Source organism: Ictalurus furcatus, chromosome 3 (genome assembly GCF_023375685.1).
Source record: "Ictalurus furcatus strain D&B chromosome 3, Billie_1.0, whole genome shotgun sequence".
In the NCBI taxonomy this organism is placed as follows: domain Eukaryota; kingdom Metazoa; phylum Chordata; class Actinopteri; order Siluriformes; family Ictaluridae; genus Ictalurus; species Ictalurus furcatus.
The window spans coordinates 3,326,395-3,341,975 of NC_071257.1; the positions used below are offsets into that span (position 1 = coordinate 3,326,395).

Consider the following 15,581-nt stretch of genomic DNA (forward strand, 5'->3'; position numbering starts at 1 on the left):
TTGACCACTCTATGTAGTGGAATATGATGTACTTTTCAGCTCAAAATAGAGCCATGCATCTTCATCTTCAGTAAGCATTTCATCCTGGTCAGGCTTGACGTGGATCCGGAGTCTATCCTGGGAAAACCGAGCATGAACCAGGAATACACCCAGGACCGTATGCCAGTCCATCGCAGTGCATGTACAGTATCCATACTAATACATCTATACGAGTTGAAGTTTAGTTGAGATTTCTTCACTGGACAACTCCTCAAATCATCTTATCCAAACTTCCCCTTGGTTCAACTTGACCTTAAAAAAAAAAAAAAAAAAGCAAAGCATCATATTCACTTCCCGTCTCACACGCATATTGTTTTTGGACTTGTATAATAAATAATAAATCTAGGACATGGTTCAAATAAAGGGTCATGTCAAGATCATGCTGCACACCATCCTCGGCTAATAAGGCCCTCGAAGTATCTGTTTCCCTCTAGGTTGTGGTGCAGTGTCGAATCGAAACACTAGCGTGCTTTTTTTTTTTTTTTTTAAATGCCGCACACATTGTTGCCCGTGGGTTCGGTTTCACAACGAGAATAAGCGGCCGTAACTCGTTACGCCTGCTAAAGCCGTGTTTTGTTTGCGATTCTTCTTGATTTATTCATTTCCACAATGCTGCACGGTTTAAATATTTACAGGCTGCTGGAGGTTTATTATGGCCAACATTAACATGTAGCGGAGATGATTGAGCCATATGGTTTCGCTCAACCAGCACTCCTAAGCTTTTCACGGCACATACTCACTCGTATGCTAATATGTAAATGGAGCTGCGCATACACAGGAAGTGGAATAGCTTTACTACTTTATATACAGGATATACAGTACTGTGTAAAAGTTTTAGGCACCCTGTTGTGTTTTTTTTTTTGTTGTGTTATTGTTTGTTTGTTTTTTTAAGTACAAACTTTGCTATAGATTCTTTTTTTATTTTATGACTTCTACATTATCGAGTCAGTACAAAAACATTTCAGATTCCCAAACATTAGTTTTCCAGCACAAAATGAAATGTTGCGGAAAACGGTCTGTGTGTCAGTAAAGAAAGCAGCGTATTGTGTTAGAGAGACTTTTCAGATGAAAACATAATGAAGGCGGCTGGGTTTCGCTGCAGAAATAAGAAGCAAGAGTCTGGTTCTGTAAGATGCTCAATAAAACTTGCAGCTCATTTCCTTATAAAACTGCACTAATTCTACCTGAGACTACTATTTTTTTTTTATCATTTAAGCAAAGGGTCGTCACAACAAATATTTACTTCGTTTCATTTACTGATGTTTACTGCTCTTTATAGTGTTTTTTTTTTTTTTTTTTTAAATGTAGAAACATCTAATTTCATCATTTTTGAAGGCATCTTTGCTCTATAGCATTTCTTTGCATGTGCCTGAAACTTGCACACAGTACTGTACATCCTGAACACTACATCGTTTAGATCTTCCTCTAATCTTAATGGAGAGAAGGTTGAGTGAGGAAACGGTCAGATTTGACCCTGTACACGTTTATTCAATTTTTTTTATTTTTTTTTTTGCATTTAGTTGAATGTTTCTGCGCCGTCGTTTTCTTGGTTTGTCCGGGTTGGTCTAGTGACTCATACTGTATCTGTGTGTTTTGCTTTTTCGGAAATTTAAAGCTTCATGCGCTGTGTTTGTGTTCATCATTGTTAGCATTGCTGATCATTATAAATATTTATAGTGATTTACTGTGTGTGTGTGTGTGTGTCTGGCTCCCTTGAGTCTGCAGAACCTCAGATCTCCTCATATCTCCTAAATTGCTCTGTTTCCCCCTTTCCCTGGACCTGAGTTTGTTTGCATTCATCCATCTCTTATCAACTTCCTTCCCTTTTTCACTTTCTCTTTTCCTTCTATCCATTATATTGCTAATGGGATTCTGTCCCTGTGTGTGTATCTGTTGGAATCTTTGTTTGTAAGATGTCGGTCGTGTTTGCTGTAGTTTGTGCGCGTCGGCCGTACCCGCCCTTGGAGGTTGGGGATTCTGTCTATTTGGCCGTTTGCATTTATTTATTTGTTTGTTTGTTTGTTTTTGTTTTGCGCATTAATGATTACGTGCGATACGTTGGACGACATGAAGCTGCAGCTTCCTGTTCTGGTGCCATGGATCCGAAATGAAATCCAAACCAAACGTTAGTATTTTGTTTACGTAGACGATGCAGTGCGTGCGCGCTGATGTTTGTCATGGATACGCCCCCTCTTCATGTCTGGGGCGGTCATGGTGAATGAATTTCTGCGTTCTGAGTGAGAGATTAACGATTTCTTGCGTTCTGTTGGCTGTTCGTAGGTTCTTTACATGCGTTGCGGCCTTTATCGTTAAAATAAAATCATGATGTACTGTATATACTGTGCATTGTAACGATTACTAAGCATTCCGATATCCAAATTGTTAAATATCCTGATCGTCTCCTCCTCGTCTGCTCTTTCACATGCCTAAATCTCCCCACGCCACTCATTGTCTCTCTCCCAATCATTTCTTCTTCTTCTGTATTTTGTTGTCAGTAGCAGAACAGAATTTGCGTCTGAGGTATTTCCGTTCATTTTCTAAATAATCACCCCCCCCCCCCCCCAAAAATCACTTTGTTTGACTCATTTTCTTATCACTCGCTCACAGTCTGCAAAGACGCTGATGCCTCCCCCACTAATGTCTGTGCGTGTGAATGTGGGTGTTTGTGTGTGTGTGTGATTAGGTCTGCGGTTGTAGGTCAGTTAGAATGTGTGTATGTGCTTCTGTCTGTGTTTTGAGTTCTTTTCCTAAATGCACTAATAGGTTTAGTCAGTAAACAGCTTGGGGTGAGACATGTCCTTCCCTTCCTGTACACTGATGTTTTGATCACACTTTAAAAAAAGCAAAAAAAAAAAAGCATAATATTCCTTTTGATTTTTAAGCCAATTCTCTGCCTATTCATCTAAAAAGACCACTCGTGTGGTTTCATTACAGCTGAAGCGTAATCTTTTGGCTTTAATGCAAGAAATCATGAAACAACTTTAAAAGCTTTATCATTTTCTAAATCTCGGATTCTACCCCACGTTTTATTCTCCCCTCTATCAAATCATTCCTCGAAGAGCTTCAAACTAAAGATTTACCCAAGCCCAACAACTCCTCAATCTCAGATTCTGCCCCTTTTATCCTACCTCAATCTCAAATTTAATCCAAGATCAGCTGTAGAATTCTTCCTCAACCCAATATTCAACCTCAAACACAAATTCCCCGGTTTCTACCCGAACCTCTACCCCATTTTCATGTAGATTCTACCCCAAAGCTAAAATACTACCCCAGCCAGGTTCTTTCATTTGGGTCCACTGGAATTGTATCCCAAACTATATCTCAGATTCTATTCCAGTCAACCCAAGGTTTGATCCAATTTAACATCTAACTTCAACGTCATATTTGAGCCAAAACTGGATTTGAGCCCATCATCAGATTCTACCCCACCGTCAAATCCGACGCCAACCCAACAATTGAGTGCAGTCTTAAAAAAAATTCCTCCTCAGAATTGAAACCTTTCATTTCAGATTCTAATACCAGCTTTTATCAAAAGTTCCATCGTATTCCCAGTTTACATGTGAAGATTCTACCCCACACCTACGTTCTTCTAACCCAGGGGTGTCCGATCTCATCCGAAAAGGGGCGGTTTGGGTGCAGGTTTTCATTCCAACCAAGCAGAAGCCACACCCGAGTCTATTGAAAGCCAAGCACCACTGATTAAACAGGTGCGATCAGGTGTGGCTCCTGCTTGATTGGAATGAAAACCTGCACCCACTGCAGCCCCTTTCCGGATAAGATTGGACACCCTTGCTCTAATGATCAAATTCTTCCCAAACTAAGTGTTGGGCCACCATGTGGCACCGGCGCAGGTGTTCAGTTTGGTTGAGATCAGCTGACTAAGAAGGCCAACAGCATATCATTTACATCGTTTTCATCCTCACCAAAGCATTCAGTGAGCCCTCGTACAGTACCATGTGGATGGGGGGGAGGCGCAGTCATCCAGGAAGAGACCACTCCCATTGGGATAGAAATCGTAGGATGAAGGTCAGAAGAACTTTGTACCTTTGGATTGATTTGCAGGAACGAGTGAATGCGTACGGTACATTTCAGAACTTTGTTCCAGAGCCCTTTAGTGAATTGCTTCCCATCCTCTGAAGGTTTGTAGACTTGCCATCTGAGGAATCCTGCCTTTTCAGCAAGGGTCAAAAACTGAGTATGGAACTTTAGAGATACTGAAAGCAAAGTTGAGTTAGGAAGAAAAAGAGAAATGAGCCGGAGACGTGTGTGTGTGTCTATTCTTTCATAAGTTTGTGTGCAAATCATTGTGCAGTTTTATGTTTGTGGGCATTGTGGTGTTTGTGCTAGGGATTAGTTATGTCTGCAAATAGATAAATTTAGCAATTTTAAACCAAATTGTTTCTTTATTACATTAGCCGCACACTGTGCTTGCTGCAGATGCTCGTTTGCTCATTTGGATCCATACTGAGTAATTTCCCACAATAGCGCACCTCCCAACAGAGCCACAGAAGGATCGAGACGTAAATAGAAAATTTGAAAGAACTTTCTTTCGAAGTTGTCTGCCTTCTAACAGCCTAATTATAACCGCCTCGGCCAGGGTCGGGAGGGTTACTTTAAAAACGTATTCCGTTACAGATGACAGTAACGTAATGTGAAAGTCATGTAATCAGATTACGTGTGGATTACTTCAAGGTCAAATATGTAAACAAAGTCGAGAGAAAAACAATGCCATCGAAAAGACTTTTATTTAGAGTGTAAGAACATGTTGGGGGGCGGTATATTAATGCACTTATTGCAATATAGATTTAAAAAAAAAAAAAAAAACATTTAATGTTTACAAAACATTTATGTAAGGAGTCTCCAGTGTCACTACTATGGCACGTTGTTGTATTTTAATTAATTAAATTTGTAAAAAAAGTAATCATTAGCAAACTGCTGTGGTATAAGAAGAATAAAACACTCGGGGTGTGTCTATTTATAATCGACGTCCGGGCGGTAACATCGACTTGCAAGGCCACGTCACACCAAACTGTGAGGATGAGGTCTAACACACAGGACTGACCCGGGCTACTGGTTTTAAACACACAATTCTAATACTTAACCAACATGATCTGACGTGCTACCTGATCACATGATCGTTTTAATTGTCACAAAGTTAGCTGAATAGCATGAGCCAAAGGGGCTGAAAACACGGGTAATGATTTTAATAATGAATTATGGTAACAAGCTTAATGCTAGTTAGCTTGGTAATTTGGCTACTGGATTTAATGCTAGCTAGCTTGCAAGGAACCTTGGCTAGTAGCTGTATTGTGAGTCCAAAGCTATTCGCAAATGGATGAAAATACTGAGTGTGTATGTGCGTTTATTTCATTAATATTTGATATATTTAGCTTATGACTTCTCCATGCAGTTTAGTAGTAGTACCTCTCTCTCTCTCTCTCTCTCTCTCTCTCTCTCTCTCTCTCTCTCTCTCTCTCTGTGTGTGTGTATTTAGTGTGTTTATAGTTGTGTGTATTTGATGGTTGCTCTGACAGAAGGTAATTGGTTTCCTCACACTCTTCCCTCTGGTTGGAGAAGCAGCAGAAAGCAATTTGTGCAGCACGTCAGTTCACATCTGCGCACTCTACAACACGCGCGCACACACACACCTTTTCAGTAGATCTAAGAGATAGAATAAAGCCTTATCCTCACTGCTTTTCATGATTGTAACATCTAGGTGTGGTTCAAAGCGTGCAAACAGAAAACCGTGTAGCTCCAGGAGTTCTAACTCTGGATTAGGACAAGGGCGTGATTATATGTTTCAGTAAGTTGAAAACAGTTCCTGCAGAATTTCTTTCAAATCTCTAGGCCTCGAGTTGGTAGTGATAAATAATTCGACATCACCGTTATCTTCATCTTGGATACAAAAAGTGTCCACACGCAGCGTATAAGGCTTTTCTGATTCTACTAAACCGAGAATGTAAAGTTAAAAACAAGCAGCCCTGATGCTAATAGTTGACAGTTAGCGTTAGCGTTCTTCCACTGGCTGAGATGAAAACAAACACCAGGGTTCTTTAGTTGTGTATATGTTCTTCACCACAGGTTTCCAATGAGTGCGAAATCACCCATACTATTAACTTGGTCATTTACATGAAGGTCATGTGATATCACACGGCCATCTTGCTCACGTTCCATTGTTAAAAAAACAAACAGAAAACTAAATATTAGCAGCAGTTTGCTGTAAGCGGCTATCTTTGAAGTCTAGCTCACAAAAATAGCTAGTTTGCTAATAGTGCCGTAAAATAAGCCATTAATTATAGCTAGATGGGAAAACGTCACTGCAAGGGTTTGTTAACATGTATAGCTGAATAGTTATTATAGTTCTTATCTTCTACCGTCACTTGAATAAAATAAGCTGTTACAGTACAGTCTCTAAATATTACTTGCGTAATGCTAGGTCAGCACTGTAGCTTGGATGAGGTCCTCAAAAGTCATTAGTGAGATCCCAGCCTGACAGCAGGGATGACTTCAGTGAACACGCCTGCTTTTTTTGGAAAATAAAATGGTGAAATGTTTGGAAATGTGGCCCAAACAGGTCGTCACAGTTTCACTGAATAGCAACAAGTGCCACGTGCTGATGTTTTGGTTTCTGTTCTAGTCCTGTCTCCATTCCTCCTTTCACGTTTTTTGGTTTGCTACCCTATTGTGTTCACCTGTTCCGTGTTCGCATGACTCTTTTGTTTGTGTATTTACCCTGCTTTCTCAAAGTATCACTGCAAAGTTGTACGGGGCCTTGTTTTTTTTGTTGTTGTTTTTTTTTTTCCCCTCAGTGCTGTTTCATTGTACATTCTGCTTTTGACTTTAACATGGTTTGACATCGATTATGGATTATCTTTGTTTGGCATGGGCCGTTTCTCAATATGCATTCTTATGCGATCTTATGAACTCGTCCTACGTCGTCACGCACCGACGAAGTTCGATTCCGATACCCAAGAACGCAAGGACACCTGGAAGATGGAGCCTGATTTTTTTGGTGGAGAAATCCCTCTAAGTGTTGTGGTTACAGACTGACAGTTAAAGTTGTCTTGAACTTATTGTTCACTCTCACACCTTTTAGCCCAAACACTTCCGTTGCATCTTTTACTATGGACAGATTGTTTTAGCTGTGCTCAGAAGCTTCACTCTCGTCTCTTTGACACTCCCCGGTTTTATTTATTTATTTATTTATTGTTCAGGCGCAAACATAATTTAGCATCTGTCACTCACGCTCGATAGGGCCCGGAGCATCAAACTGACCATCAGAGTCTCTCCCTCCCTCCACAGACGTTATCTCACTCCACTCAGCTTTGTCTAAAGTTTCACACCTTTCCTCCAGGAAGGGAGCAGGACAGCCTGTCAGGTGATTTTTTTTTTTATTTTTTTTTTTAAACGAACGTGCATTGAGAAGGAAAGAAGAGAGAGAGAGAGAGATGTATACTATCTTCCTTTTATATGTTCTCTCTTTCCTTTTTCCTTCACGCCCCTTTCTCTTTGTGTTAGGCTCACTGTCAGCATAGCGCCTATCATCGCGCTAACCCCCTTGGTGCGATCATCGCTGGACTTATGGACTTGTCTATCCGAGACAGCAAGAGGGAGATGGAGAGAGAAAGGGAAAGGGAAGGAAAGAGGAGTAGCTTTAGGGCAAAAAGGTAGCAAGGGGAGTTCGGTAGAGAAAGTTTCTTGAGAGAGAAAGTGTGCGTGTGTGAGAGAGAGAACATTTTGGCCAGAAGAATTGGAGAAATGGAACAAGAGGCAGAATGAGAATAAGGAATAGAGGACAAGAAGAAAGAGTGAAATCTTCTGCCCTGTGGCTTGCATCCCAATCTGAAGTACTGAGCACAGAACTTACATAAATCCTATGGGGGGGAAAAAGATGTCCAAAGGGGCTGAAGGTGATGGAGAGAATAAACGAAGGACTGAAAGGAGGAAGAAAATGGGAAAATAGGAAGGACGAAGAGAAGTGATGGAAGAAAGGGAATGAGAGTGTGATAAAGGAGAACGGAGAGAAAGCCGAAAGAAAAAGGAAACGAGGAAAAATGTGTGACAAATATCCAATTTAATGTTGTGGACTGTGCATGAAACAAGCGAGTTCTTCTTGTACTGTATATTATAGCAGCTATAAACAGCTGTTCCCCCGTCAGCATCTGTTTCTGATCTCTCTCTCGAAAAAAGTTTGTCGTGTTTCACAGGAACCGGAAAGCGCAAAGTCGTCTGTGCATTTACTGCTAAATATACAGCTTTCATTCTGACCGATACTGAAGACTCCTTCCTACATACAGTACAGTAAACGGCGTGTTGTAAACGGCGTGTCATTGCGGCTGGTTGTAAACAGTGGGCTGTAAACAGCATGTTGTTGCAGCGTGTTGTAAACACTGTGTTGTAAACGGCGTGTTGTTGCAGCAGGTTGTAAACAGCATGTTGTAAACGGCATGTTGTAAACGGCATGTCATTGCGGCGGGTTGTAAACAGTGGGTTGTAAACAGCATGGTGTTGCAGCGGGTTGTAAACAGCGTGTTGTAAACGGCATGTCATTGTGGCGGGTTGTTAACGGCGGGTTGTAAACAGTAGGTTGTAAACAGCATGTTGTAGCGTGTTGTAAACGGCGGGTTGTAAACAGTAGGTTGTAAACAGCATGTTGTAGCGTGTTGTAAACGGCGGGTTGTAAACAGTAGGTTGTAAACAGCATGTTGTAGCGTGTTGTAAACGGCGGGTTGTAAACAGTAGGTTGTAAACAGCATGTTGTAGCGTGTTGTAAACGGCGGGTTGTAAACAGTAGGTTGTAAACAGCATGTTGTAGCGTGTTGTAAACGGCGGGTTGTAAACAGTAGGTTGTAAACAGCATGTTGTAGCGTGTTGTAAACGGCGGGTTGTAAACAGTAGGTTGTAAACAGCATGTTGCAGCGTGTTGTAAATGGCGTGTCATTGCAGCAGGTTGTAAACAGCGGGTTGTAAACAGCATGTTGTTGCAGTGTGTTGTAAACAGCATGTCGCAAACAGTGGGTTGTTGCGGCATGTTGTAAACAGCATGTTGTTGCAGCGTGTTGTAAACAGCATGTTGTAAACAGTGGGTTGTCGCGGCGTGTTGTAAACAGTGTGCTGTTGAGTGCAACTTTACCTGCGCTCGACGGACGAGCGGTTGTTCATTTCTTAAAAACCTTGGACTGAAGCGCTGTGTGTTCAGCGAGCACTCGGCTCTCTGCTTGGATTGGATTTATTTTATATATATATATATATATATATATATATATATATATATATATATATATATATATATATATATATATATATATATATATATATATAGGAGTTACATATGACTTTGGATAAAAGTGTTTGCGTTAAAATGCCACCATGATTGTGTCTGTGATTTGATTGTTGTGTAGCGTCTAGTTTGGCAAATCAATGCGTTGATCATCGGTTGATTTTTATCTACAATAAACTTTTATCCCCCCACCGCAGCACTGCAGTTCTACAACCCCGTGATCCACAGGCCAAACCGTTCAACTGTAACTTTATTACACACCACCTAAATCCCTGCTGTGTGTGTGTGTGTGTGAGAGAGAGAGAGTTACAGTATGTGTGCTGAATAAGTGAGTGTTAATTCAACATTTTCCTATTTGAATGAGTTTTGTGTACCTGGTTGTGTGTATTCATTTGAGTTTGGTGTGTACATGTATGTGTGTGTGTGTGTGTGTGTGTGTGTGTGTTAATTTGTGTTGTGTGTACCTGCTTGTGTGTGTTAATTTGAGTTTAGTGTGGTTTGTGTCAGAGTAAAAAATGGTGTTTGCTCTCATGTGTGTTACTCTGAGCAATTCAAAGTCCTTCCTGTAAAACTAGTCTAGTATTCAATCGCATGTTCGGCTCCCGGTTTCTTTGTGTTTGCGTGCTGGAGAAAGAGAGCGAGAGGGAGAAAAGACCATGAGAACTTTTGTCATGTCGTTATTATCGCACACAGATGAGGTTGGAGAAACAGGCCTTTGTGATGGTTGTCTGTTGTCTCAGTCGTTTATTCGCTTATTTGCATAAATACACTTGAAAAATCAAAGCAGTTATCTGAAGCAATTTCCGTCTCCACGCTCTGCAGGGCTGAAATAGCTATTCTCACACACACACTCTAACACCTGCATACAAACACTCTCATAGTCACTATCATAGTGTGTGTGGACAGGACAGAAATTTCACTCATGACTAGCTGCTGAGAGAACGTTATAGGCTGGGCAGAGTCTGAGTATTTCAAACATAAATATAAGCTCACATGGGAAACTCCTCATGCAGGTGCACATATAATTTGCTGCTTAATGCAGGAATATTATTCGTTTGCTTGTGTCTAAGACATTTATTTTGCCATATTTGTGCTCGCTTGATGTTTTTGTAGTCAGAAATGAATGCAATGGTGCCTGCTGAGACACCAAGCAGCGAAGCAGGGCAAAATGGTATTTTACTTATCCCCAATCACCCCCCCATCCCCCCGTCCCCCCCGGCCCTTCTCCCTGAGGATCACTAAGAGTGTGCTTGCAATAGTTACATCATTCGTGATGTCAACACAAACACCAAAGACAAAGCGAAAACGGTACAGAGTGATGGATTTACACACACGCCAGGCCGTGCGACATGACGGTATGCTCCTCGGTCGCTGCGAGTCGACCCCGACGATCCTGTAATAGTTATTCACGTTAACGAGGGCGAAAGTTGGCGGGACGTTTCTACACGAATATCGACTCGGATATGGACTCCACTGGAGCCACAAGCAGTCAGGGGAGCAGGAGAGAGTACGAACTTGATTATATCGGGAACGTTTAAGCCACCCGGGTGTGTTGGAGAACGAGGTACGCAGATTGAAGTATCAAATACACGGTTGAAGCACAAATTGGGTTGGAAGTGACCAGCAGTGGCAGACCGCATTTTAGATAGCAAGTGATAATGTTGGTCATAAACAGGCTTCATTCAAATGCTAATTAAATACAGCCCTCTCTCTCTCTCTCTCTCTCTCTCTCTCTTTCTCTCACTCTAGGCCACAGATAATGATTTTGGCACGTTCGGTGTCGTGCGCTACTTCTTCAGTGACGAGCCTGACCAGTGAGAGAAAAAAAAAATCATACATTTATTTTCATATTCTGAATCACTGTCATTTAGGAACCTCGCAAATTTATCCACCCTGTCTGTAACTCCGCCCCCCTTGCAGATTCTCGCTGGACCCCGAGACCGGCTGGGTGACGCTGAGGGGTCGTCTGGATTACGAGCTGTCACGTCGCTACACTCTGACGGTCTTGGCCCGTGACGGCGCTGGGGAAGAGACCACAGGACGTCTCCGCGTCAACGTGATGGACGTGAATGACAACGCTCCTGTCTTTCAGAAGGACGCTTACTCCGGTTCACTGATGGAAAACCAGCAGGTCGCTCAGCAAGTGGCCAGAGCGAGGGTGAGTCCTAAAATCACGTTCTATTAAAGGGATAGTTCGCCCAAAGATGAAGGTTCTGTCATCAGTGGCTCACCCTGGTGTCGTTCCAAACCCGTAAGACGACTTCCGTTCGTCTTCGGAACACAAACGAAGACGTTTTTAATGAAACCTGGGAGATTTTTAAGTCCAGAAACCAAGTTCAAAAAAGGCGTCGTATATGTGACTCCAGTGGTTTTATCCCGGTTTTATGAAGCGATACGGATGCTACGGATTTGTGCAGCGTCCCTCTTCCCCTGCTATAAACAGTGCTGCGCTTCCGGGTCCCGTTGTATCGCGAGAACGTCCACAACCGGATCCGGAAGTGCTGCTTCGTTTACGGCAGAGCAAGAGGAGGACTTGTAAAAAGTCTTATGGGTTTGGACCGACGTACATCAAACCAAACTATGAGCTTTTTACAGTGCATTGTAAAAGTATTCACCCGCCACCCCTGGTGTTTGACCTCCCCCAGTCCGAAGACATCCGCTGTATGCTGATTGGTGTTTCCAAATTGTCCGTAGTGTATGAACGTGTGTGTGTGTGACCGTGCCCTGTGATGCGTTAGAACCCTGCCCAGTATGTCCCCTACCTTGCGCCCCGAGTCCCTTGGGGTAGGCCCCAAGGCTCCTCTGCGATTCTGTTTAGGATAAGCAGTAAGTAAAAACGGATGGATGGATGTCTGTGGTGTCCACGTCATCTACCCAGAATGTTCTGGAGCAAAACAACAACTTCTTCAGCATTCGGTTATTCTTCGTAATTCCAGCGTGTCCCGCTGTCTAGTCCAATCACTTCACTCTTTAGCACTTATTAAATTCCTGTCTCAGCATCTATGCCTCTCTATGATTGGTTAATACATTGTCAGGTTTTGATTGTCTCTAGACTCTGCTAATAACACTTCTCAGCTGAGCGCTAAGCTGAGCGATGATAGACAGATGGCTGTAAATAGGCCCGTCACAGAGCGCTCGCTTCCATTAAGACGTGTCGATTTGCCGTTTATCTGATATTCAGTTTGATATCACGTTCCCGTTCTTGCGCTTTCAGGAGCCATTGTGTGGGTGAGTTCGCTCCTGGGTTCTCGTGAATTCCGTTATCGTTCTCGACCGGGTGATGCACGTCAAGCTCTCTTCTAATCAGCGCAATAAAGGAAGGAGTAAGACACGACAGGGTGTGCTGTAGAAGGAAAGCAATCGACGACAGTGTTGTTATGCAGCTCAACAAAAAGCGGAGCCACCTGTTAACACCCCAAAGTTGATTTATTCTCCTTACATTCAGCACTTCCTGAAGTGTTTTATTTCTCTTATACCACAGCAATGTGTTAATTAATGTACCACACATCATACTTTATCACCGTTACCTTCCTGGAATCATTTAATGAATCCAAAAATGTAATCATGTGCAAATTGCTGTGGTGTAAGAGGAATAAAACGCTTTGTGAGACGCTGTTATTGGAAAATAGTCTACCATGGCACGGGTACAGTCAGTTGTGGAGCGGCCGAGGCGCACCGGGGGAATCGTGTCGTACTTGCGTGCTGTAGCCGGTGGGAATTGGGAATTCGGTGGATACAGCGAGTCCGCTTCACATCAGGCTTCATCACGCCACTTGGTTGTTGATTATTTGCTGTTATAACGGCGTGCCCCCAAGTGCTTTGTTCCTTACTGATTTAATTTTCATTCTCTGCCTTTTTGGCTTGTGTGCAGCATAAACACACAACTCTACAAAAACAAAATGTCTCTCTGGCTCACACAGGCGACTGACGAAGACTCTCCTCCTAATAACGTCTTGACCTACTCCATCGTCTACGCCTCTCAGTTCCGCAGTTTTTTCAGCATCACCATGGTGGAGGGCTACGCAGGTATGTGAGCTACCTTGTCTAACTCGCACCCGTTACGTTTAATCAGTTTAATACACGCACAAATGCCGGTGATTAGCTCGTTACGATTAGGCATTCTTATACTCGGTGACCTATACGGTTACGGCACACTCGGCAAAGTCATAGAATGGCAGCCCCTCAGGGAGGACGCCGGTCGAACCGGGGCCTTTACGGATTGACGTGTATTTCGAGGACGCGTATTATTTGCGTCGATTCTCTGGAGGTTTATTACATTCTATTAGAACTCATTCTGTATTGAATGAAATTCTTGTTCTTCCTCAGTGATCACAGTGAACAGACCTCTAGACTACGAACAGGTTCCTGGCGGGATGATCTATCTGACACTGATGGCCACAGACGGGGGAGATCCAGCCTTAAACAGCACCGTGCCCATCACCGTAGAGCTGTTTGTGAGTCATTTACGCTCCCGCTCATATGTCGCTCGGCAGCCAAGTGGAAGGTTACAGCTATATTTATTCACCTGTAAAATAGATTCTTTTCTCTCGAGCGAGCGCGGTTAAAATAGCCCACGGTCACACGAGGCCGAGTTTCGTTGAAGGTATAATACTATCAAATACCAAAAAATATACATGGAGTCTAAAAGGATGTGCAGGTTCCTATACCATAGCACGGGTCGACGCGTAAGCAGAGCGGAAAGTGTGTTTACCTTAGCGTTAATACATTACGGTTTCCATAATAACGGCTAATTCACAGGGCCTTGATTCGCAGAAGGCTAATCTAAGCTAATCTAAATCGAATTTTCATCTTGAACCGTTCATTTCTGTGTGACGATGCCTGTAACGTTTAGAAAGTTTTTTAAGAACGGATTGCTCGGTTTCCAATCCGTCTAGTTCAACTAATTAGCCGCTAAAATGAACGAGTCAGGAATGCAGAGAGCGGGCTGGAGCAGAAAAGAAGAATAAGTGTACCGATAAAACGACACGGTTTCTTTGTTGTCACTCACGGCACGATGTGTTATAAGAAATAACGTGTGCGTCAATATAAACAGTAAATGCTGTGAGCGTACTGTGTCGCGGATACTTTTGTTTATGAACCGTACCCGATTATTTATCACTTGAAAAAGTGAACATTATACAGTATATCGGACACAAAATGGATTTATAGGAACGAGTGTAGTATTTGTATTCTGTGCGTTTTGCTTTCCAAGCGTGTGCGCGCGCGTGTGTGTATCTATGTGTTGTGTGTTATAATTCAGCTCCTCTCTGACCTTTTTTTTTTTTTTTTTTTTTTTTTTTTGAGTCTGCAGGCCCGGTTAGTCAATCCATGAATATTTCTCTCTGAGATTTCCTCTTCCTTATTACCATGGTTATGATTAGACTCATTTCACTGCAAAACAGCAGGGGGTTGAGCCATTTAGCCAGCTGTGTGTGTGTGTGTGTGTGTGTTAACTATATTGTCAGTCACTGGGTGTATGCTTTGTTTTCAGCTGTGAGTAAGGCTGAATACAGAGAAAGGCATGATGCTGCATATACCCGTTCGGTTCGTCACGGCTTTTGAGCTGCATACCGAAGGCTGAAATGATTCAGTGACTTCGGCCAGCTCTGGCTAATAACACTTTGAACTCTTTCCAAAAGAAGCCTTTTGATTTTTATTTAACTCTTACGGTGCCTTCCAGTTCAGTCGATGCCAATTTCCAACTTCTCAGCTCTCTACTAATAGAGAACCAGCAACTGGGGGAAGCAAATTCAGCACGTGCTGCTTTTTGCAAATTTTCCAATAATAAAAGTACCTTTATCGACATTTTATTGAAACGCACATGGAGGAGAGCTTATGATTGGCTGGAGTGTACCTGGATCACGGTTCAGTTCCACTGCGGTCTATAGTTAATATTTCATCATGAATGAATACAAATCTGACGGATTAGATTATATTTTCCATACAAGATTACATTATTACATCACATAAAGTAGTGTGGTGTAAAAGTACTAGTACTGTACTTCTAGTTGTAGTAATTAGTAAATATAGTGCTTAATAAAAAGAATGCTATATTTTTGTCTGACATTCAGGAAAATGAAATGGTGTGAACATGAGCATCAGATTGCTCAAAGTTTTATCGAAACTAATCTCTCGAATTTCTTTCTTTATTATTTTTGTTAAGGATGAGAACGACAATCCTCCAGAGTTCAGCCAATCCTCGTACATTGTACGGATCTCCGAGAACATGGTCGCAGGTACGTTTAGAGAACCGGCTTTAAAG

The 15,581-nt window shown here is 42.3% G+C and overlaps 1 protein-coding gene across 3 annotated transcripts in view; it reads left to right on the forward strand.

Annotated features, from left to right (window-relative positions):
• cdh23 (cadherin-related 23) overlaps positions 1-15,581 on the forward strand; it is a 232,171-nt gene that overhangs the window by 137,094 nt on the left and 79,496 nt on the right. For all 3 annotated transcript variants that reach the window (XM_053620401.1, XM_053620400.1, XM_053620399.1), the window contains 5 exons: positions 11,069-11,133; positions 11,240-11,477; positions 13,240-13,345; positions 13,646-13,773; positions 15,483-15,555. In XM_053620401.1, coding sequence (XP_053476376.1) covers positions 11,069-11,133; positions 11,240-11,477; positions 13,240-13,345; positions 13,646-13,773; positions 15,483-15,555 — 610 coding nt within the window. The remainder of the gene's footprint in view (positions 1-11,068; positions 11,134-11,239; positions 11,478-13,239; positions 13,346-13,645; positions 13,774-15,482; positions 15,556-15,581) is intronic.